The 24,987-nt window shown below is 34.9% G+C and overlaps 1 protein-coding gene across 6 annotated transcripts in view; it reads left to right on the top strand.

Moving 5' to 3' along the window:
- The window catches only part of ADAMTS6 (ADAM metallopeptidase with thrombospondin type 1 motif 6), a 331,625-nt gene that overhangs the window by 275,923 nt on the left and 30,715 nt on the right, over positions 1-24,987 (top strand). For 5 of the 6 annotated variants that reach the window (XR_010126390.1, XM_054487509.2, XM_063664848.1 and 2 more), the window contains 2 exons: positions 12,408-12,537; positions 20,636-20,840. Coding sequence is in view for 4 of the 6 variants with exons in the window: in XM_054487509.2 (XP_054343484.1) it covers positions 12,408-12,537; positions 20,636-20,840 (335 nt within the window). In the remaining 2 variants the exon portion in view is untranslated. Of the gene's footprint in view, positions 1-12,272; positions 12,367-12,407; positions 12,538-20,635; positions 20,841-24,987 lie in introns of those variants that run through there. The other variant, XR_010126391.1, reaches the window with a different exon arrangement.

The raw sequence follows: 24,987 nt of genomic DNA, 5'->3' as shown, positions 1-24,987 counted from the left end.
TGCCACAGGAAACATTGGTGATTCAGTTCAAGTAATGGTCTTTTCTCTGAGTCAGTAATGAAACACTTCCTTTGCCTCATAAGGAACATTGAGATGCCATGGGGTGTTGTCTTCAGTATATGTGTGATTTTTGAGATACTGCTGCGACTCTTCCTCAGAGAGAAATCCAAGCCCAAAAACATGACTATGTCCAGAACCATTGCTACTAGAATTTGTTTCTGTATTCCTTACCCAAACATATTTATACTTTGTAATTTACTGACTCCCAAATTCATATGCTACCATTGAATTAGTGATTATAATGGGTGCTAATTAATAAATCTTGGCTGGGTAGGGAAAGTTGTATTGTTTTAAAATACAAAGCTGTAGGAGATTTTTAAAAGTAGTAATTTATGCCAGTATACCTATGCACTGTGATTTCTAAAGTTTCAAATAACAAATATTGTATATTCATCCTTTGATTTTATTCATACATATTCTCTTTTTACTGATGTTTGGCTAGATATGTGTTTCTCAAATTTAAGCACACATCAGAGTTACCTGAAGGGCTTGTTAGGACACAGATTGCAATGTTTTACCAACAATTTCTGATTCAGTAGTCTAGGGGAGGCTTTAAGAATTTACATTTCTAAGTTTCCAGGTGTTGCTGTTGCCACTGGCTCAGGAACTATACTTCGGGGCTCTGGGGTAGACACTTAGATTTCCTAAAGTAAATGCCCACTAAACAGAGTGACAAGTCTTTTAAGTAATAATCCATATTATAGTTGTAACCATAGTATCACTAATCTTTTTGGTGACAGGTGGTTCTACTGCTCAGCTATGCAATAATAAAATTATAAAGTTTAAAACATTTTCTGGTACTGTATTTCATTTGATCATCCTCAGTAGCTATATAAGATAGGCATTGAAATTATTAGTCATAATTTATAAATAGAATTCAAATAATTTGCTGAAATCAAGACCTAGCAATTTAGTCTCTAGTGACCTTTTTAATTTAGTAATGAGGTGTTCTTTTGTAATAAAAAGAGCTTTTTCACCAGTTGGCTGCCTCAGTAGGGAAACATGATATATCCCCACCCATAAAGATCTCCTTCACTGGCCTGAAATTTCATTTTTTCAAATGCCTTCCTTAGAGCAATGGTTCTTAACTTTGGCTGCACAATGGAATACCCAAGGAGAACTTTAAACAATGATGATACTTTGTCCCCACCCCCAGAGAGTCTTCTTTAATTGGCTGGGGGTGTGGCCTGGGCATCAGGCTTTGAAAAGTTCCATAGATAATTCTAATGTACAGCCATAGTTGAGAAGTACTGCTTTTGAAACTGATTAAAAGTTTTAGTCTTCAAAAAATTAACGTTCAGATGCAAATACCTCTGGGAGCGTTACTAACACATATCTCTGTTTTTAAGTGGCTACTAGTTGAATTCTAAGGTTATGAGGCTTAGGAATGAGTATCTGGGATGTGAAAGTAGAGAGGAGCATCAGAGAAGGGAATGAAAGAAGGGATAGCATGCCACTTAATTTCATAATTTTGTTTAATATGGCCATTGGCCTTGGGCATGCCTATATATTTACAGTCTTCCTTCACTTGATGGATCAACCAACTTTAATTTAGATGCACAAGTCAGAACAGAAGAGGCATATATGGCCCCTGTTTGAACTCAGTTATTATGAACACTGATACAATTTGTTTTATTTTAAATTACAGTTCTAATCAGAGAAGGCTTTCTATTTTTTAGGAAATTACTTTCTTTAAGAGAATGAATCTTTGCAGAATGCAGCAATATTCATGATAATTTTCTACCCTACTTTTCTGGGTGTGTTCTCATTTCCCTCTGTTCATACCATTCTCATTTCACTCCCATCCCCTCCTCTTATTTAATATTATACAATGCTTAGGCTTTAAAGTGAAACCTTCCAAAGCCCATTAACTGATAATTGATGCTATAGTGTTATATTTAACTTTGTACCTGTTCTGTTAGAAAATAAACCTTAAGAATAGTTTATTTGCAGTACAAAGAAATATCAGAAATACATATGATATTTTGTATTTATTACAATTTTATATTTATGCTCTAAATATACAGTCTGTCCTGCCATTGGCTCTATTGACACTCCTGATAACTTTCTCCAATTTTTTTTTCCTAGATTTTTCTTTCTTCCTCTTTGAATAGAAGTGCAAAATTGTGTACCAAAGTTTCTGCTAATACGCAAAAGCTTCTCTTTGCCAAACATTGCTTTGCCAAAGTTTCTGCTAATACACAAAAGCTTCTCTCTGCCAAACATTGCTTTGCAGGTCTTTGGGGGAAGAGATAAAGCTATGCTTAGATTACTGAGGAGTTAGAAAGGAGACAGATTTACTGTTAGAGATATTTTTTATTTTGTTTGAAGATCAAAGAGCACAGATTTTATTTTACATATACTATATGGTTATACAGGAATGTTTCTGATCAATCATCATTGACTATTTAAAATGCTATTATTACTTTTACATTTACATTTACATAGTCTAATTTATTTGTATGTTTGATGCTTCTTTTATTATACTTTTTCTTCCCAGAATGTCATTTTAAGCCTAATTTATGAGTCTGTGTGTGTGTGTATTTGTGTGTGTGTGTGTGTGTGTGTGTGTGTGAGAGAGAGAGAGAAAACAGCATATAAACATAGAAGATATTTATGTCTTTCTTTTTTTTGAGCTAGGACAAATTCTTTTTATTTTACTTTTTGAGTCTTTACCTCATTCTTTTTTTTTTTGAGATGGAGTCTGGCTCTGTTGCCCAGGCTGGAGTGCAGTGGCACGATCATGGCTCACTGCAAACTCCACCTTCCTGGTTCAAGCAATTCCCCTGCCTCAGACTGCCAAGTAGCTGGAATTACAGGCGCATGCCACCATGCCCAGCTGATTTTTTTGTATTTTTAGTAGAGACGGGGTTTCACATGTTAGCCAGACTGGTCTGGAACTCCTGACCTAGGCAATCCACCCGCCTCAGCCTCCCAAAATCATCTGGATTCTTATACATGTTGTGGCTGGTTTCTACTCTTTGAGATTTTTAAGATGATTTATATGATTTCCAACTACTATTTTGAATTCTCCTGATGTGGGACCATGTTTTTCAAACTGTACGAAGGTGCCCAAGGGCACTGCAGAACATTGTACATTTTCAGGGGAAACATAGCGATATTGATCTTACAGCATACAAATCATTACAAATAAGTTATTTGGAACTAACTACAAGTAAAACTCTTAGTCTTTTTTTTCTGTCTTGGGGATGTTATTTTTAAAATTAGAGATACTAAGGATACTGTGAACTGAAAAAGTTTGAGAACCCCTGATTTAGGGTAAAATGAGTATCATTAAAGTTGGATTAAAAATGTCACCTAACTTGCTTTCACTAGATGTTGAATTTCATTTCAGAAGAGAAAATAAATGCATATAAGCTGCTCATTATTCGGGGTGCTGGTGATGTTCAGAATTTAAAACTGGAGACTCTTCTGTACTTCTAGCTAAGAGACTGGAGGTTTTGAATAATATGTAAATTTCTCTCTCATATATATATTCCTTCTGATGCGTCCTCCTGAATATGTTTCCTTCCTCCGTCTCTGTTAGTTTGGGGTAAGAATGGTGGGTGATTAAAGCAAAGGAAAAAAAGAAATGAAGGAAAGAAGGAACTATATATTTAAAGGAGAAATTGCTAGCAACTTCTTTCCTGACAGCTAACAAGTTTATGTGATAACCTATACTATTGCATTTATTAATAACACAGTTTTCAGATTACTTTTAACAAATCTATCATGCCTTGGCCCCTTTAAAAAGTTGGGTATTTCTACATTGTTTCTATGGAAATGTTGTTTGTTCATGTTATATATTTCAGGAATGATACAACAAAGCATAATGTTGACTTAAAAGTATAGTAAGTCCATTCTAAAATGACAGTTTTTAAATTATTTTAAAAAGTAATTATTAGAAAATATGCAGTACAGTCTTTAGGCCAGTACTAATAGCTGACTAAAAGAGAACAGTTCTCAAAGTACCAGATAAAACAGAGATAAATGCTTAACATTTTCACAGATGTCCTTTTAATTTTTTGTCAATTCTAAGATGTCTAACATATTTAATATCACTAAGAGGTTAATTCACATTATTAGTGAACTAACAGAATGTGCTTCAAACAAACAAGGGTTCTGAGACTTACATTTTACGGACATAATAACAAAAATAATGACTAACACTTGTATTGCAGCTTATAAAGGACACATTCACTGTAACTTTCACAGAAACTCAAAGCAGAGGAGCCCCAAATGGAGCATAGGAAAACAAAGTCCAGTTGTTGTTTTTTTTTCAAGATTCAAAACAGACTTGATTAAAATTAAGTGCGAAAGACATAAAAAAGGTTGAATCTTACAACTAAATGTGCTTATCTTTCACTTAGGAGTTACCAATCCAGAAGTTATTTTCAGAGTTAAATAAAAGATTACAGAGGGAAACTTTAGTTTGAATAGTTAAAAGCACTTTATTCAATGCCATTCATTTCCCTCTGAAGAAACATAGTTATATAGTTGGTTTTAAAGAAAAATTCCCTGTGAAAGATAGTTTCTGGTGGGGTTGTACAATATACTATTATTTTTTGAAATCATGAAGGTCCTTTTACATTTGAGTCCTGTATATATCAAACTTAGATATAAAACCCATCACTGAGATTTTTAAAATAATACAAATCCCCTATAAAAAATGACTTGAGTTTAGAAAGAACAAAGGTTTGCATTCAGCTTTGTTCATCATTATTCCCTAGTTTTCACTTTGGTCTTTGAAAAATAATATATTTATCAGACTAGACAATGGTCTGTCACTGCATTAACCATAACATTCCCCTATTCACTCTCTCCCACAATTCCCTCCTCTCAGGTCACTTTCAGTGTTGTGAAGGAAGAGTGTCCTTTAACCTGGGATTAGCTGTACCCAGCATCATAACAGGGCACCTGTGAACATCACAGCCCCCAAGATCCTAGGCTCTGTAATCATTAACCTTACTGGGTTAGCTCTTATATAACTTGACTCTTGAGATTGCAGAGTAACTCTTCTATACCAACTCATGTTCGTGGTTGGTTCACACTTCTGGAAGCTAATATGTGTGTTCATTTATTTATCTATAATAATTTTCATTTATCTTTTTCCCTTAAGCATATGGCTTCTCCTATATAACTACTTTTACAAAAATTATTTGAATTATCCTGTGTATTTTCAATATAACTTAAGCTTAAAGTCTTACATATGAAGGGTTATTTTGATACTCTTGACATGTTTTGCTGTTTACCTCTGCATGTTGTGGGTTGCATTTTCTCTAATGTGAAGATTTATAACTGAAGGCAAGAAATCTCTGCTAAGCCAAAATATTCTCCGAGTACTCATCATTAGTTTAAAGGAGAAATTGCTAGCAACTTCTTTCCTGACAGCTAACAAGTTTATGTGATAACCTATACTATTGCATTTATTAATAACACAGTTTTCAGATTACTTTTAACAAATCTATCATGAAACTAGTACTCCTAGTTTCATCATTTCATCAGTCCTCTTTCATCATTTCTATTGCTTTAGTGATTATATTCTTCCCTAACACGAGCAGGGTTTGGATACATATTCAGTCGTTGAAAAACTTAGGTGAATCTGAAACCACAGTTTGAGTGCATTCCTATTGTATTAATGATCTATATATCACAGGTCATGTTTCACTTCACAAAAATTCTTTCCAAAATAGTATTTTTAACAGTCATAACATTATTCATCTTTACATGTTTGAATGCATAAAATACTTTTGGAAAAAATAAAGCCTTTTAAAAATAAACCCTTTTATTATGGTAAACATGATCATCCTGATTTTGTGGGAACTTATTACTATTTCCATCTTTAATTGAAGAAAATGAAGATTTTTAGTTTAAAAGCTATACAGTTTGTGTATGATTAAAGAAAAGCTTGTCTATTGATGATAAATACATCACACTGTGTGGAAGAAGCTCAAGGCCTTTGTACTCTCAACAATATTCCTCTAAAATTTAAATAAAATACCAAAAACAAGCTCTTAATTAAGGTCATGGAGATTACTTTCTAGTATAATATAACTAATCCTTTCTTTTTTCTAGAGACAGGTCTTGCTATGTTGCCCCGGCTGTAGTGCAGTTGCACAGTAATAGCTCACTGCAGCCTAGAACTCCTGGCCTCAAGTGATCCTCCTGCCTCAGCCTCCCGAGTTGCTAGGATTACAGGCGTGAGCATGTACACCCATGCTGGGTGTACCAGCATGATTTCATTCTTTATATTAGGAAACTTGCCTTTCACAATTTCCTATTTCTAGTTAGTATTCTGCCTCTTGACATGTGTAACCCCTTTGACATGTACCTCACACTGGTACAAACTTAGGCACTGAAACAAGACTGCAAAACCAAATGAAAAGAAACATGCCTGTTTTCTAGACTTACTCTGTAGAATACAGAGGAAAAGCAGACACATAAGGGAGAGAGAATTGGTGGAAAAAAATGTTGAACAATTGAAATGTGGAGGAAGAGAAGAGAAGGCAACTTTTATAGAATTCTGGATCTGGAAGAAGCATTCTAAATTATCTCTATGTATTTGATTACCTCATTTTACAAAGAAGAATGAAAACTTGCCTTAGGTCATTTACCAAAACCACTAAGAAGTCAAAAAGAGGTAACTAAACATGGCCGAATTTGGGATGAGAAAAAACAAAGGAACAAGATAAAGTGAAAGGTAATGATATCATTTGGCTATGAAAAGAGTTTGGCTATGAAATTTGGCTATGAAAAGAGTTCTTCAGATCAGTGAGGATCAGGAAAAGAGAAATCAGACAGTAATAAGATAAAATGGGGAAACTATAAACTAAAAATATTAGACCTGAAAATGCACTATTTTATTAGATATCTTCCATCATGTAATATAATTATAATGGTACTTGCCCTATTCCACCCCACCCCCATTTTAATGTAATCTCATTGAGGTCAAGACTGTCTTACTCAGTAACTTTCTCCCTTATAGTACTAAAAAAGTATACATTAGACATAGTAGGAACTAAATTAGTTAAAAAGTTAGATACTTTATATGGAAAAGATTACTCTTAATAGCTAAGGAGTAATAGGAATTCTCTCCAGGGATAAACTCAGTATATGTATGTTCCACCCTACCTTACCATTACTAAACACAGTTGTTCTAGAAAAATACAATATTTTTAGAGCTACATTTTGCTTTTGATCATCCTATGTTTACTTGGGACATCCAGTTTTGCTTAGGACAGAAGGAAATACACTGAAAAGGACAGAAGGAAAGACACTGAAAAGAGAAGGGAAGCCTTTGAAAAATAAAAACTAGCAGGAGGCTCATCAGAAGAAGGAACCATATGAGTGGAGTTGATTGGTACCCTGGGTTCCAGCTGTTAGATCCAAGGCAGATGGGCTTTGCTCTGCCCTGCAAATGCTTGTGTCTGGCCAACAATCACACGGCACAACAGCCAGATTCCAGCAGTAAAAGGCAGAGCGGAGAGACATTTTTTTTTCCTGGCACTTGTCACTCTTTGGTTGCTATCTGCATTAAAGATTTAAATTAAATTAATATCGCTGGCCATATGCTCTGTATACTGTAGTTATATAATGTTGTCTTGGTTGCTAGCTACTATGGATGCTGTGGTTAAGCAAATTGTTGCCTTAGCCACCAGACACATTTTTAGTACAAGCTCTGACTTTTTAATGTTCCCCCCTTCTCTTCAGAAAACTGTTTCTTGGGTAGATATGATGTGCTGTGTCACTAGGTTAAATTATTTAGATGATGGTTAGCCCATCAATTCCAAGAATACATTTATAGTTATTTCTTTTTATTATTGACTCATCCACAGGTGGTTATAGAATGCCCATTTATCCATTTCATGGTCTATCACTGAAATGATGGGACTGACGAGTAGAGTTGAGAAGACTTAGAAGGTCTTTCTCCTGCCCTTAACCACCCCCGACCCATCCTTCTTGGTTTAACACATATCACCCTTTCAAGTTAAATTCAAGTTGTAATTTCTGTACCTTGAGTGCCTTCTTTCTACTTTTAAGATGGTAAATTGCCCTGAGAAAAGCAATATATTGCCAAATACTACGTTACAAATGAGTTTACAAAATTATTTAATTCTCTGAAAGAAGAGAAAGATAGGAACACATGAGAACACTGGGCAGCTGATAAGAGGAATAGAGGGACTGGAATGGAGGGAAGAAATGAAGAGGAGTGATGGTCTCTGAACTCTTTGCCCAGACTGGGACTCACTTGAACCATCACCACCCCCTAGAGTAAGAACAGCAGATGGTTTCCATCCAGGACTCATTTGCCATTTGATGGGCTTCTTGCACCTTTTCCTTTGGTATATACTGTATAAAAATGCCATTAAAGCCATTTCTTGATATGTAGCTAGAGCAGTGATTCAAGTGGAATATGCCTTCTTCCCATTGTATAAAAGAACCTTTGATGGGAAAATAGATCTTTAACTTTTAACTATTGGGAGAAAATTAAATATAGGATCTGACATTTAAACTTACGGACAAAAAGTGAGGGTTACATTTCCATGGTAAGGACCATCATATTTGAATCTTTAGTATCAAAGAATAAAAAGCTAAGCAAATTAAAAGTCTCTAAACAGAATATACCTTTTGTAGAGGGTTTAAAGTAAATATATATTGGCAATATCATCTTTTATAATTAATTTTCATAATATGAAGCCATTACTTTTTTTAAGCATGGAGGAAGGATTGCATTAAAAAAAAATATACATACAGTTTGCATGCCAGTAACTTTAGGTGTTTAAGAATAAAATATAATTAGTGCATTTTTATTAAATTCTGCAGAACATCTGCTTATCTCCAGGGGATCTGGACACTAAGCCACTAGAATTTTGCTTTTGATTAGGTACACACTGACTGGTCGTGTGGACATTTTATGTTTTGGTTATAAACTATAAGTCTTTAGATTTGAAAGCATCGTGGTTTCGTGTAACTGGATGTAATTATTCCCAACCGGGTTTAAAATCAACATCTTAGCAATGTTTTACAGACTACTTTAAAAGAAGTTATGTACAAGAGGCTTGATCATATAAAAAGAATCTAAACTCAATCATTTCTCTTGTGGACTTAGTTTAGATTATTTCCAGTTGATCTGTATTTTCTACTTTCTAAAGTTAAAAGCTTCATTTTCCTTAATTCAGAAGTATGTGTTTAAAAATCCATTCATTTAGATGCATTATAGAGTTATCCTGTTGCTACTGACTTAAAAAGAAAAAAAAATCTGTAAACCTGCCAAGTGTGGGAGTAATAGTTGGAAGGAGCTTTGTATGCTGTTGGAGGAAGATAGTACAGTGTTGTAGGAAGATTTGGAATAGATTACTGATATAGTCAACTCTTGAGTGTGAAATACCACACTGTCTAATATAACATTCTAGAAGAAAATTAATAAAAGACATGTAAGGAAAAAATGCATCTTCATAAAATATAAGCAATTTCAGCTGTCTATTCAAGGACTTTAATTTTTACTTCATAAAAAAATAGCATTCTGAAATCATGAAGCTAAAATGAACCCCTAAGTACTCTTGATTCCCAGTTTTTAAGAAGTATGGAAGGAAGGCATGATCAAAATTAAGTCAATTCATAATTCTTAGCACTTGGCCCAATATCTCCTAAGAGATACTGTGTTTATATCTCATAAACACAATGCTTTGGTTTAGTAACTATCTCTGTTGAATGAATGAATGAGTAAATGAATGAATGACCTGCCAACTGCATTTAGCTGACAGTTTTAGTTTGGGTATATATGTAATTTTTAAACTAATTACTGGATCCCACTAAAGAGCAAAATAGCCCTGAAAGTAAAGGGGTCTGAAACAAAATATTGGACTATGGGTCAGTTTTATTTCTTCCTTGTGGTTTTGTGTAATTTTCCAAATTTTTGATAACAAGTATTATGTACCAAATTTTTTTCAAGATACATACATTGTTAGAATTTATCTTAAAATGAAATACAAATCGCAACTCTACTAACTCATATCTCATCTATGATTCAAATTGCAGAGGCCCTGCTTTTGCAATAAAGGCTGCTTTTGAAAACAAATGTAATTATAGCCAAACAACATTTCTAGGGTTAATTTAGAGGAAGAAGAATTTTATCTTGACTTAATTCAGTTTCTACAAGTCAAGATAAAATTCTCCTTTCTTTAACTTAACCCTAGGAAACTGAATTAATGTTTCTGCCACTGAAACAAAACCAGATCAGTTGTATTTTGTAGTGTTGAGAATGTTTATTCTTTCCTGAGAAATAACCAAGATATGTTATTGAATGCCAATGTTCTTGTTTCAAGTATAGTCATGTTTGAATGACTTAAAAAAAAAATAATCACACTAACCGATAAAAAAAAAAATGCCCTGCTCTCCCTGATAGAGGCAAAATATTGAACCAGGGTGGATGGATAATCTGAGCCACTGTTGCAGTTGGTAGTTGACTCCTATGACTAATGGTAGAGGTATCTGTCTAGGTGGACCACATGGACCTAGTTATCTGCCCACTGGAATGACACAATGGGGAGATATCAGATGAATATCATGGAACATCTGTGAATGGATCACAACTATGCCTGATGTGAATCATTCTTCCCTCAAAAATTCTAAAGTTTAATAGTTAAAAAATTCCAAACTGTTGTCGTCACATAAACTTCGTCATTTGGCTTATTTTAGGGGTTGGGAGGGAAGGAATACAAAACATACTCTGGGACATTTTGCCAGTAAGTTATTTGACTATGTTTAAGACCCCTAAGTTTAGGAAAACATAAAAAATGGTTGCAGAAGGTGATCAGCAAGAGCCCTGGGTCAGTGCAAGCAATAAAAAAGACTTTCTTTAACTGCTCACCACTGTCATGGAGGCTACAGGATTTAAGTGTCATGAGCTTGGTGGATTTAATAGTTTGCCCTGTCAGTCTTTAAATTTAAAGGGCTTAGTTAAAGGTGTGCATAACATGATAATGGAGGCACTCCCACCTGCAGAATTTCTATGATTTAGGGGAACTTGGGGGAAGCATTTGGTGTCTAGCTCTTTAGGTGACAGTTTCTTTCACTGAATGATCCTGTTTCACATATATTTCCCTAATTTGTGATCACACTGTTTTTTTAGGGCATTATTACTTAAAACAACTGGGGAAAAAAAAAAAAGAAAAACAACTGAAGGATTGTGTGGGATTAGCTAGGTGTGAAGCTGTGGTTTCCTGGATACTGCTAATGCTGCTTTTACAACTCTTTCTGGGTAATTTAGCCTACCTGTTTATAGAGATGGGGTGGGTGAGTAGGGGAATAGCTTAGTGTGTGCTTTTATTTCTATTGCCAGGAGTAACCTGTTACTGCTATATGATCTGAAACATTTAGCATTGTCTTGCAGTTTGACTTGTTTCTCTTTGATATCTTGATATACCTATCTGCTGCTTTTGATTACTTGACACTAAAGAGAAAATGAGTATGCATAAAATCTGTTCACCAGGAACATTTACAAATACGAGTGTGTGTTTGTGTGTGTCTTTATATTTTGTGAAATGTGAGCAAGTTATGGTGAATATCTTTGCCAATAATTAATTGACATATATTTAATATTTTATAAACTGTATGGGAATATTTTTAGCTGTGGTAAACAGATCACATAGACTAATTTTTTAAAATGAGATAAGTTAATATTTGAATGAACTATGTATGTATGTATTTGACAGTGGTATAATCAACAGGGGTCAACTCTGTTGGAATAAACAGACTAGTTGGTTACAGTCCAAAAGAGGCCCACTGCAGTCTCTAATTTCTAAAAAATGAATGGGCTTTTAGAGAGATAAATATATAAATGGAAGAAAAAATGAAATGTGTGGATGTGATGTATTCCTAACAAAAACTAAATAGATGGGATTTGTTCTACAAAATATCAAAAAGTAAATTTGTCCCTATTGTTCTATTTTTAAATAAATATACAATCATTGTTTTGCATTGAAATGCATATTTGTACATTTTATTTGATAATATTATTTTGGGAAATTGTAATCTGTTGTTTTGTTTGTTTGTTAAGGGAAGCACGAAGAAGAATTTACAAATGTGAATAAAATTGTTTAAGATTACCAATAGTTTCTTTTCTGGACTTGAAATAGTTATATTTCTAAATATGAGAAAAATAACTTTGCCTAAAATTTCGGTATAATGACCAGGTCTTCTCTCCATTTTAGAGAAGCAGTCCAATGTGGAACAGATAAGACGGCAGCGATCCAGTGAGGCCAATTCCCCACAGAGGAAAGCTATGCATACCTAACTTAATGGAAGGTAAACTTCTCTTCAATTAATGATGTCCTCCTTTTCTCAAGGTGTCCAAAGACAGGAGGTGGTCTGTAAAAGGTTGGATGACAACTCCATTGTCCAGAACAATTACTGTGACCCTGACAGTAAGCCACCTGAAAATCAAAGAGCCTGCAACACTGAGCCCTGCCCACCTGAGTAAGTAAGGGAAAGAAATGAGAATTATTTTCTTCAGGTGCAAAGAGAAAAACCTTATGTATTCATGTTTGGAAATATATTTATATGATGAGAATAAATTAGGCTGAAAAAAGGTAGAAAACATCCTGAGAGGGAGGAATTTTGATGTCTCTTTTACTGAGCAAAGATTCCTATTTGTCCATAGATTTCAGTCATTAACTCCTTTAAAGCAGGAACTTCAATGAATTTTGTTCTGACACAATGCTGGAAATGATCATATTTCATCAATTCTAAAGCACACATCTTTTCATATTTTAACATCTCTGAAATTAGGATTCAACTTGCAGCTAATGGTGTCCTACCATAATAACTGACATTTTTCCCCTCTCTTAATGGCAAATAAAAAAAAAGCCTTAGATGTAATAAAATATAGTGATTTATTTACATTCCTGTCTTTTCTACATATTTGTCCTAAAGACCTAAAGACCTTTTTTTTTTTTTTTTTTTTTTGAGACAGGAGTCTCACTCTGTCGCCCAGGCTGGAGTGCAGTGGAGCGACCTTGGCTCACTGCAAGCTCTGCCTCCAGGGTTCACGCCATTCTCCTGCCTCAGCCTCCCAAGTACCTGGGACTACAGGCGCCTGCCACCACACCCGGCTAAATTTTTTATATTTTTAGTAGAGACGGGGTTTCACCGCGTCAGCCAGGATCACTTGGTGATCCGCCTGCCTCAGCCTCCCAAAGTGCTGGGATTACAGGCATGAGCCTGTACCTAAAGACTTTTAAAATGAGAAACTGTACCAGAGTATAATGTGTGGCTCATCGAGAGCAGGTCTCATTTAAAACCATCATTAAAATGAATGGGTTCTCTTCTTGTTAATCCCTTTACAGTGAGTTGTATTGCTGCATTAATCAACAGAAAGAGACTGAAGTATACCTCTATGCCTGTACCCAACACTCAGAAGATAGGATGCCTTACAACAACAGAACTTTAAACTAGGTCAGCAAATTAAAGCCCTGATATTCTATTCCAGAGTATTTCTAAACCATTTTAAAAGTCTTTAGGTCTTGGTACATTTTCTCATTTTAAAACTGAGAAACCGTAAAGCAATGGGATGCTCAAAATCCATGGGCCAATTTTGTCCCTTTCTATGTTTCGAGTAACTTCAGCATATTTTCATGTCATTGTGAGTCTCAGTCTATTATGTTAATTCTCTGACCTTCAGGATCTTAAGTAGTATATTTGGAATTTGATCAGCCTTTGAAGGCATCTGAGTGAGCCTGGTCACACCCTATTCCATTTTGGCCTAAGCTTTTTCATTTGTTTAAGCTTAAAAACTTAAATGTCCATTGTCCTTAGAGATTTCAGTTGTTGGTCATTTCATCCCATAAGTTGTGTGTTTGAGTATTACATTGGAGGTTTGTTTTTGTTTTTTAACAGTTTAAGGATAATCGACATATTGATGTACATTATTAAAATTAAGCTTTCTGTCTCCTTATGTAGTTCTGAAGTGAAGTTACTTATTTAAGTTTGGAGATGGGGAATGGAATTGAAAAGATACAGCGAATATGGGAAAAATAGAAAGTTTAGTCTGATGGGTTTTTTTTAAAGACCTAAATGTAGATATTTAAAATATTACTCATTATTAGCATACTTCTCTTAGTTGCTTTTTAATTTCTTCTTTAGTCTTTTGAATTCAGACTATGGAAAAGGAAATTTTAATTCTTCAAAATGGTTATCATATATGCTTGACTTGCGGTGGGATTACATCCTGATAAACCTATACAAAGTTGAAAACATTGTAAATTGAAATGCATTTACTTCACCTAACCTACTGAACATCATAGCATAGCCCAGTGCACCGTAAATCTTCTCAGAACACTACTATTGGGCAAAATCATCTGGCAACACAGTACACTGTAGAGTATTGGTCATTTACACTCGTGATAGCGTAGCTGACTGGGAGCTGCAGATTGCTGCTGCTGCCCAACATCTAGAGAGACTATTGTACCTCATATAGCTAGGGTAGGAAAAGGTTAAAATTCAAAAATTCAAGTAGTTTCTACTAAATGTGTATTGCTTTCATATCATTGTAAAGTTGAAAAATCATTAGATCAAACCATCAAACATCAGGGACCATCTGAGATTCCCAGTTGACATTGGTATTATAGAGATAGAAATCATAGAAAGGCTACTGAATTCAGTAAAACTTTACGAGTGTGAAGAAAGCAGATAGGCTTTTTTTAGATGATCATGTGATAGGCAGATAAGCAAAAAGAAGAAAACAAAAAAACCTATAAACCACTGTTAATACTTTGATGTATATATTTCCAGTATTTTTTCTATGTATACAGAGGCATGTGTATATAAAAAAATTGTATTATACTACTTATGACACTTTATAGTCAGTTCTCAACATTTTGAACATTTGAACTCTTTGACAACGTTTAGTAGATATGTGATTGTTTATTTAAATGGGTATTCCACTTTTGAATAATTTTGGCTGTATTTTTTATTTTGATCCCCTGCAATAATGCAGCATTAACCACTTTTGCTTCTGAAACTGTTCTTTATAATTATATATGCTAAATAAAGAAGAAAATAATTTATAGTTCAAATGGAAGCACATGTTAGTCTTTGAGATCACATTGTCCAATTACTTTCCAGAAAGATTGTGTGAATCAATATTCCTATTAACAGTCTATGAGAATGCCTTTTCCTGAAAGTGAACAACAGTGGGTATTATTATTTTAAAAATAATCTTTCATTATTTTATAGGGGAAAAGCCCTGATATCTAATTGCTGTTTTATTTTGCATATATAGGACTGATGATGGGACTGAACATTTAAAAATTATGTTTAGTGGCTGTTTGTACTACTTCTCTTTTGCCTTTTATCATCATGGCCTGTCCTATTGAACTACTTATCAATACTTCTATTGAAGTATTTATTATTTTGTTATTGATTTGCATGAACTCTTAATGTATTAAGGCTATGAACTCTTTTGTCTGTGTTCTGAATATTTTTTCCTAGTTTGTCATCTATTTTCCATGTTATTTATGGTGTTTTGATCTATTTTTACTTATAAAATTTAGAAAATCTTATTTAAGAAAGCTGTCAAACTTTTATTTCTTCATTGGTATACTGTTTAGAAAGGTCTTCCCCACTCTTATACTTTCAAAGTTTCTTTTTTTATTTTTAGTGTAAACATTGATCTATCTGAAATGTTTTGCCTGATTTGAGGAAGGAATCCATACTTATTTTCAATTACGATTGTTTTCCCTATACCATAAGTTTAAAATTCTAAATCGTATTTTCGATCAGAAAGTATTTTTTCAAATAATGAAATATTTCAAATGTCTTTAGTTATATTGAGAGAATTTATAAGTACAGTGTACAAAAAGGGAGAACAGTAAGATTTGTCCTTATAGAGAAAATGACGGAGGACTAGGAAAAATAGACAAAACAGGCATTGATAGAGAAATAATATTATGTTTATTTGGAAGACTTTGAAGACCCAGAGGAGGCCTTGCTGGGGAAAGTTATCATGTTCATAGCAGCCACTCTTTTTATAAGAAAGTATAGTAGTCAAGGTAGTAAAGTGACTATGAATGAAAGTAGAGGGATCCATGACATAGCCTTAAATAACTGGAAAAAAAAAAGGAAAAGAATTAATATTAAAGGATATGATTGGTAAGAAGCTAATCCCCAACCATAAGGAAAAAAAATAAGTTGGAATCCAAAGAGAAAGGCTGAGTTCAGTTTTTACCATGCCGTGTTTTAGTAGCAAGAGTATTTCTGCATATGACCTCATGTGAAGAATCCTTGAGTGATAAATATTATTCCTGTATGATACTGTGGTTTTTAAAATTGTGAAAACCAGAGAGGTGAAAACAAGAGAACTATTCATTTTAATAATATTGTGACCAAGAATTTAAAAACATTTATTAATCAACTTCAAGTTGGAAGACACTGTACTTTGGGAGAAATGATTCCCTTTCCGGAGGGTAATCTAATTGGGCAAATATATACAAAAATAACTACAGTACAAGACAAAATCTGTTAAGTACAATAAGAGAGTTATAAGCAAAAGTGCTGAAGGAAACTTAGGGTGGGAAGAGATTAATTTTTATCCAGTGGCTAGGTTTTATTTAATTGGTATATTTTAAGGTATAATGTTTAATAATCATTATTTTGAGTCATTGGACCTCACCCATGGACAACTGTCATCTCTTATTTTAAGTTTAGAAAAAGATTCATCAGAGTCATCTATAAAACTCCAAAATTTAAGACCTAGGAAGAATCATAGAAATTATTTAGGTCAACTCCCATCATTTCACAGACTGAGGTATGCTAATATCCAGTGATGTTTTTTCCATTACATCAGACATCACCAGCTTTGTAAGGTACAAATCAAATGTCTGGTGGCACTTTGATACATCTAATTTTGCTTGTTTCATTGACACATTCTCAGTTGCTACAACTTCAGAGATGTTTATTATGTTGATTTTTAAAAATTTAGAAAAACGTTGACTGTAGAATGTTTAGGGCATAGAGTGTTCTGCTTAATATTAGTTTCACTTTCCAATTAGCTGAGAAATGAAAAAAAAAATTCTTTTTATTTTTTTAACAACTTTTTGTTTTGATATTTTTAAGTTAATTTAAAATGTAGGAAAGTTTTTTATCTTTGTAAGTAGACAATAGGTTATATAACTGAATTTCTCTTTGAGTAAAGATATTATTGTCAAATTCTGAAGATTTTTACAATTTTGCTATGTTGTGTTTGTAAAAAGAGTTGATGATTAGACCCCTGACTCTGGGACAAAGCCTAGGAAATCTCTCTCTTAATCCAAATATTTAATATCAGTTTATTTTCGTATGCTCTGCCATTTTCCTTTAAATTAAAAAGCAAAAATAATATTCTGCTTTTATGATGATTATTTTTTCAAAAATATTCTGGTTTACCAAGGTTGGGACAAATTTTTTATACTGTCTCTCTTATTCCCTTCTCCAAATTATACTATTTTTTGTAATAATAAGAGATTGGGACTGTAGGTCAGATTACACAGGCTGCAGCAAGCCACTCTTATTTCAGACACTCGAACATGAATCCCACTAATTGTTAATGTCTAATGGCTATGAAGGACTTGTGAAGATAAAGACAATTTGTGTATTGGGAAAAGCTCAGAAAGAAATAGCCCCAGAATTGTTCCAGCTATAACGATTCAGCAATTTATATTCCCAGAGAGAATTTCTGTATTCATGTTTTTACCACAAAGTCTAGAGGAGGGAAAGAAGACAGAGAAAGAATGCCATCAGAGGGTCAAATACGTGGAGAAGGAAGACAAGGGAAAGCAGTATGTCTTAAACTAGGTGGGAGAGTGGAGAAACTGAGACAAGCAGATGCAGTGGTAGAATTGCAAAACTATTTAAATAACTAGGGTGTGATTTCATCCTTCAGAGAGACATGGGAAGGGATGATATGATGAGCAATAAAGATGCAACAGGGACTGAGTGTGAAGCCTGAAATGAGAGTTAAAGTCAGAAAGGAAATTGGGAAGGTGATTAATACTTTTAATTTCATATATTCCAAGTTAAAGGCTAGAGTGATACATCTAGGTTAAGTTTCTGAGGAGAGATGGAATGGAAGAGACGACAAAGAATAAAAACACAGAGGTGTCCCTGACCCTTTGCAACACTTCTGAATCATTGTGGTTACTCGGGGCACCTGTGTTTAATTTGAAGACCTCCATCCCTCTTACATTATGAGAACTAATGAGATCATGGCTGGAGGTGGTGTGACTGAACTTTTTGTGACTGTAATGCACATTTCTGTTTTATCCCCTAATCTTGGTGATGAAATCACTGTTACAAAGTTGAATCAGAGTTTCACCATGGCTGGCATGCAAGTTATTATTTTCAGTACACACTTTCCTCCTTACCAAAAATGGTACTAACAACTGGGGATCATGTTCATCTGTAGAAAACAGAAAGGAAAGAATATGAAAATTACTTTAAATCTCCCTGGGAAAATGACTTAGGAAAAATGTTTGTGTCAGATTTTTAAAATTCAAAATTAAATCATCATTCTTCAAATGAATTTTAGGCTGAAAATTTATAGATGTTGATAAAATATAATTTAAATTTGAAAAACTGGCTAACTATATTTCTAAATGCTGGTTTTCTTTATACGTAAAGACAATACAAATAATGATGAACAAAGGCCAGTGTTGCTTAATTGGCTTAATGCAGGCTCAAATTTAGGATACTAGTACTCTGACTTCATTAAGTATTATCTTCCGTATACAAAAGTGGCACAATGGAGCTATGCTCACAGAAATAGTGAGAAATTTGCTCTTAAGCTTTCCATATTCTTCTCTCTTGGGAGTCTCCCACCTGAAAAGCATGAGCATGTCCATTGAGAATAACTGCATGATTTGTAATTATGGATTGAAGAAAATGTCTTGTGATCCCGTGCTTGTAACCTATATTTTACTATTCAGCAATGTTAAAATGAATTTCGATTGAAATAGCAATCAATGGGGAATCTAGTCCTGATTTCATCATTGCTCTTTTCATGATTTTGGAGAACTGTTTTCCTAACACTGGATCTTACTTCCTTCTATAAAACAAAGCACAATGCCTTGAACAGAGTAGACATTCAGCAAATATTTAATAAATGAAATACAATATGTCAGTCAAGACCCTTGTTACAGATAACAAAACTTCAACTCGAGCTGGCTTCAGCACATAAGATTTACGTAACACAGCTGAGGGAAGTGTAAGGGGGAACCTAGCTTGAGAAATGGCTGGAATCAAAGACTCACACACCATCCAGACTTTCTAGCTCCTGTGCATTCTTTGAAATCAGCTAATTCCACTTGACAGGGAACCCAGCCACTGCAGCTCTGGACTCATCTTCTTATGCACCTTTGTGACCAGAAAGGAAAGGGTCCCTTTTGCTCTAGTTGAGATATAAAAATTCTAAACCAGAATTCTCATTGATCTGATTTAGATCATGAGTTACATCCCTTAGACTAATTAATGTGTCCAGAAGAGTGAATCCTGCAGAAGTGTTGCAAAAAAAATAAAAAATAAAAAACTAAAAAAAAACCCACAAACCTCCTGAAATTATGTATGTGAAAGTTTATGACTTTAGGGTAAAGGTGTAGTATACCTACAAATGTGAGACATGTTATTTTTTTCTAAGACATTTGCATTTCTTTCCACGTTAGCTGTGTAGAAGCTGTTTTTAGGAGCCAAAAGGTTGAAACAAGAGATCTGCCTGTTTTCATAGAGCTAGCTCAGAGCTCTGCTCTTGCTGAAGGTGTTTTAAGACTCCCATGTCCTTAGGATGGATACCTGGCCTTCTCTGTCCTTGTAAGGACATTCAAGTCCTATCTTCATAGAGGTTTATTTCTAGAAATTGAAAAACAAATCCCCAGCTTCCTTAGAGTGGTTTTAGCATAAAATGTTTAATTATGGGAGAACCTACCTCAATGTGATAATAATAAAAATACCTACTATTTCTTGTTTGTTATATGACAGACACTATGTTAGAAGCATTCAGTGGTGTGCTGGAGCCAGCTAGTATTGGTTCATAGGACCCTATTATTAGCATATCTTCTCCTGTTCACCTTTAATATATCAAGCTGGTAGCTTGAAATTGGCCATAGTGAGGTTTTTACACTACAAAAATTGGCAAATGCCACAAATCAGAACTCCCCCACCCCCTGCCATGGGGAGCCAGTGGTTAAACATTTATTAGCACACCACTGAGAGCTTTATATATATGACCTTATTTAACCCTCGTGACAATTGTATGAGATTGATCATTGTTATCCTCATTTTAGAATGTAATTAAAAAGCAGAAAAATAAAAGAGGTTTAAAGACATAGTGCACTTGTTTGAACCTGGGTTCTGCCCACACACTACACTTTAGAAAGCAAATGACAGTAAAGGCCTTTTCTTTAGCAGCTCTTTCATTTGCCATTTGTCTTATCAACCAACATTGAAATGTCAGCTCGTAGTCCATCAGTGAAAGTGCCTTCACTTAGCTAAAAATCTCTGGATGCACTGAGGAAATGCTTTTCTGTGTTTCTTCCATGTCTTACTGCAGGTGGTTCATTGGGGATTGGTTGGAGTGCAGCAAGACTTGTGATGGTGGGATGCGCACAAGGGCAGTGCTCTGCATCAGGAAGATCGGACCTTCTGAGGAGGAGACGCTGGACTACAGTGGTTGTTTAACACACCGGCCTGTCGAAAAAGAGCCCTGCAACAACCAGTCATGTCCACCACAGTGGGTGGCTTTGGACTGGTCTGAGGTAAGGAAATCTGAGGCTATATGTATATGTTTTGAAATGTCCTAACTACCCATCCTAAAGCAGTTAATATTAAGGACACCTGAGCATCTTAGAACTCAACAAGTAAGGGCTGTGTAATAGTGACCATGTTATATTTTATTGCTGCTTGTCAGGAAATAAGGGTTTTTTTGGGGTGCGTAAGGGAAATCAGCGAGAAACTTGTCATCAATTTGATTAAAAATAAGTCTAAAGTAAATTTGAAATAACATTATAGTGGGTACTCTTATAAGTGGTTTTTCTCCTTCTTACTATTGAGCACATCACAAGTTTAGAATTTGTGATACGTGATTAAAAATTGAAGTTCCAAAGGAGAGCCAAGAACCTTTCTTACCCCAAAAGTTATTGAAGACCTAGAATGACCTTTTCTAGGATCTCATTTGGAAAGCACAATTTTTAAAATATCTTTTTTCACGTAATGTAGCAGCCTAATTACATAACTCTTAGGTATGAACTGTTATCAATTCATTATCACTTATGACATATCTATATCTATATATTTTATGTCTTCTACTTCAACTGTGGAAGAAACATGGAGCTGAAGGTTATAACATAGGAAAACATCAAATTTGAATTGATCATTCCGTTCACTTACATGAGGAAGACCTGACCAAGATAATGTTTTCTTGGCACAGATGTATACAAAATAGCCTAATAAAATCCGGAGCCACTCAGAGAAATTATCTTATGAAAAATTAGGTAAGAGGTAGTTAATTTTTGACTCCTCAGTATCCATGAGACAGATACATATGCATACTATATCATTTTCTACATCGCCCAAAGAAGAGCTGAAGCCTTCTGTAGTGTGTGTTAAGTGTTAAGAATGAGTACCTTGCTATATAACCAGAGATATTTCTTTCAAGTTAGCAAAACAGGATGCATCTCAGACTCTATTCTAATATATCCTGCCGGAAACATTGTGGTACTTGCTTTGGGTATTTCCTGTAGACCTCATACATTTGTCAAAATACAAACAAAAATATTAAACGTTGTTCTTTAGGAATTTTTGGATGTAACGATTCCCCTGTGAATCTTACTGCTTGAGTGGCCTTATTTTGCTGGAGCACAGGACTGAAAGAAGCACTGTGTTTAAGATGGTACATGGAAGTGGAGATTCTGACCAGTTGTGGTAGATTCCATGTGGTTATCCATGGAATCTTTGGCAGGAATTGGGAGTGTTCTTCCAAGTTTCCTGGCCATAGTCCAGCTTCAGTAATTACATTCTGCCTACCTAAGTTAGATTTTTTAGTTATATATTTCAATCATATATAGAGATATCCTTGGTATTATTCTGTCAGTGGTTATGGAAAACAGTATGGACTCTTCTGTTCCCTAACGGGATGCATTAACTCCTAAATTGATTTGAAAGATAAAATCCATTGATAAAGAATAGACATTCTGCAGAGTTGTACACATGTTAGTGCCCAGGACCCTTATAGAAATCCATAAATATTCATTGGTATGAGAAATTTGTTATGGGAAAATCATAATAGGAGACCTGATGATTGGCTGCCACAGTTTGAGGGCTTCAGGTCAAGTCAGTAAGTTTGAGTGATTACTAAACATACTGGGATAGGCACCATGGTAAATATGAAAGAATCCTATAAGCTTGGGCAAATGAAAAATACCCATGAAACAACTAGAGAATAATACATATAAGGCAGTGTGTAATAAAACAGTGGATTGTGAGGTATAAATGTATAATTCATATGGAAATTCAGGGCTGAGAAGGGCAGAATAGCCTGGAGTAGGATCAGAAGGCTTTTTAGTTGATGGTATTTAAGCTGAATATGGAGGGGTGTAGAGTTGGGAGTAGGGATGAGAATAGGGAAGCTGGAGAAAGGATGCCTGAAAAGAGAAATGACTGAACAGAAACACAAAGAGTGGATGATGAAAGCAGTGTGAGAGAAAAGGGTTTGTTTTTAAGAATAAATGAAAGACTGATAGTGATAGGTACTAGGAAGGTTTGAATACAGAACTCTATACTATATCACCCTTCATAAGGAGAAGGAATGCCTTCTGAGAAATTTCTAAAAGAAATTGCTGCCAACCACTAAAATATCAAAACTTAATGTAAGCCTCATTTCACACTGATCTTCTGACCTACACTATTCTGTATCATTATATGTTTTTAAATAAAACAACCACATATAATCACCTTGAGAGATAGCTTGTGTATATTAACTGATATGCTTCCATTCCAAATGCTATTTTAAAGTTTCCTTCAGAATTCAACTTCACATAGGTTGATCTTACCCCTCTATTAGAATTTTGATTCTTATCTATCCCGTCTTTGAAGTGACTCACTCAAATGGCTCTAAGAGGCTCTAAGGCATTTTTGGAGGCTGCCAGAAGATGTACATCTAAGCTGAGGACACTTTTAATCACATTTCTGCAATACTCTTTAACATTGCTGAATCAAAGCTTAGGGGCAAGAAACCATGCTGAGGGGCTGGAGTACACATGTGGGGACTACTACCTCAGATAAAGCATTGTCCAAGGGAGCTGCTGTTGTCTTTCCACAGACAGGAAACAATTCTGGGGTAAGCACAGGTCGAAAACTGCTGCTGTTACCGTCTCAAAATTTCTAGTTGAGCACCATCTTTACCACTGTCATCATCCTTTGTTCAAGAGGAAAGATGGTTTTTGCCCCATACTGTTTCTCCTGTTTATTTCCCCAAGGGGGGTATGTGCGGGGTCTTTACTCTCACACTTCCATTCCCGTAGTTTACTAGGCAGCCCGCCTCTTTCCTTCCCTAGATGGGTTAACAATCAGTAAGAATAAATAACGTTAAATGAAATAGATGTCTGAGTAGCTACTGCGAACAAAATGAGAACAAGGAGCCTGTTCTTCCCAAAGGAATGGAACACCTCCCACTAATGAAAAGAGAAGGTCCCAGCAGAAGATCAGGCGGTATTCAGTCTCTTTCGGTTAACCTTTGGCAAATATTTCACACAATTTTTTTGACACACCCATGAAAACCTCCCCTTTCTGCCCCCTCCCCACTTCCAACTCTCAGCTGTCTGAGCTCTGCTAATCACAAGGGTGAGGTTCAACTGGTGAAAACATATTGCAGAAAGAGGAATTTGCCCTTTGACCCTTTCCTTTTCTCTGCCGGCTGCTCTAGTATAAAATTTCCATTGTTGTAAAGCCAGCGTCAGTGAAACCCACCCAGTATTTATGGCAAAAGGAAAAAAAAAAAAAGTTAAATTACCTTGGCGGAAAATGGCTCATCAGCAGCCTTTTCTGGAACTAATGAAGCCACAGCTTTCTCATGTCCTATAATCTATACTTGGGATCACCCAGGCTATTTGGACTTTAAATAGTTTTCTGTTTTTGCCCTCACTTGGCAAGTAGCTCTTGAAAGCATTGCTGCATACTGTGGATGGGGTCCAGCAGCCCTAACCCATGCTTTTGATGTATCAAAATGGTTTATTTGACTCCTATAGAATAATGCCCATTGAAAAAGATACATTTCTTATACTTACTCGTGGACAAGTGGGTAACTGGCATCTTAATCAACTGACTTTATAGTACTTATGTTTAGATAGCATTACTTAAGGAAGATGGGGAAAATCTACCTGCAAGGGACTGTGTTTTGTTTGATAAGACAATTGTGTCAGCACCTTGCATATTCCTAGGTTCTACTCTGGTCCTTTGACTAAGTAATTTAAACCCATCTCTCCAGGGAGAACTCAGTGTAACCCCGAAATGTTGATGTTTCTGTCCTTTACAAGTGAGGGCCAAATTGTTTTCCCTGGTTGGTTTCAAATACTTTTTCTGCAAAATATATTTTTGCTTCTTCTTAATCATGGAACATTAAGCTGAAGCATAAATGCATCTCTCATAAAAGTCACCTCCTGTATCACTGAGATGAAAATAAAAAACAGAAGGTCTGGTCGGATTTTAAATGATCATGAGATTCTAATTACATGAATAAAGAGGAAAAAATAGGCATTTACCCATATAAGGAGAAATAATGAGAAATAATTTTACTAAAGAATAGACTGACCACTAGTCTTCTAAATTTTATAATATCTTCTACCCTGCTACCTAAAGGTTTATTATGAGAAAGAATTAGATGAATTTTGATGTTTATAACTATTCTTT

Source organism: Pongo pygmaeus, chromosome 4 (assembly GCF_028885625.2).
Source record: "Pongo pygmaeus isolate AG05252 chromosome 4, NHGRI_mPonPyg2-v2.0_pri, whole genome shotgun sequence".
Lineage (NCBI taxonomy): Eukaryota > Metazoa > Chordata > Mammalia > Primates > Hominidae > Pongo > Pongo pygmaeus.
This window is presented reverse-complemented; position numbering and strand designations above follow the sequence as displayed.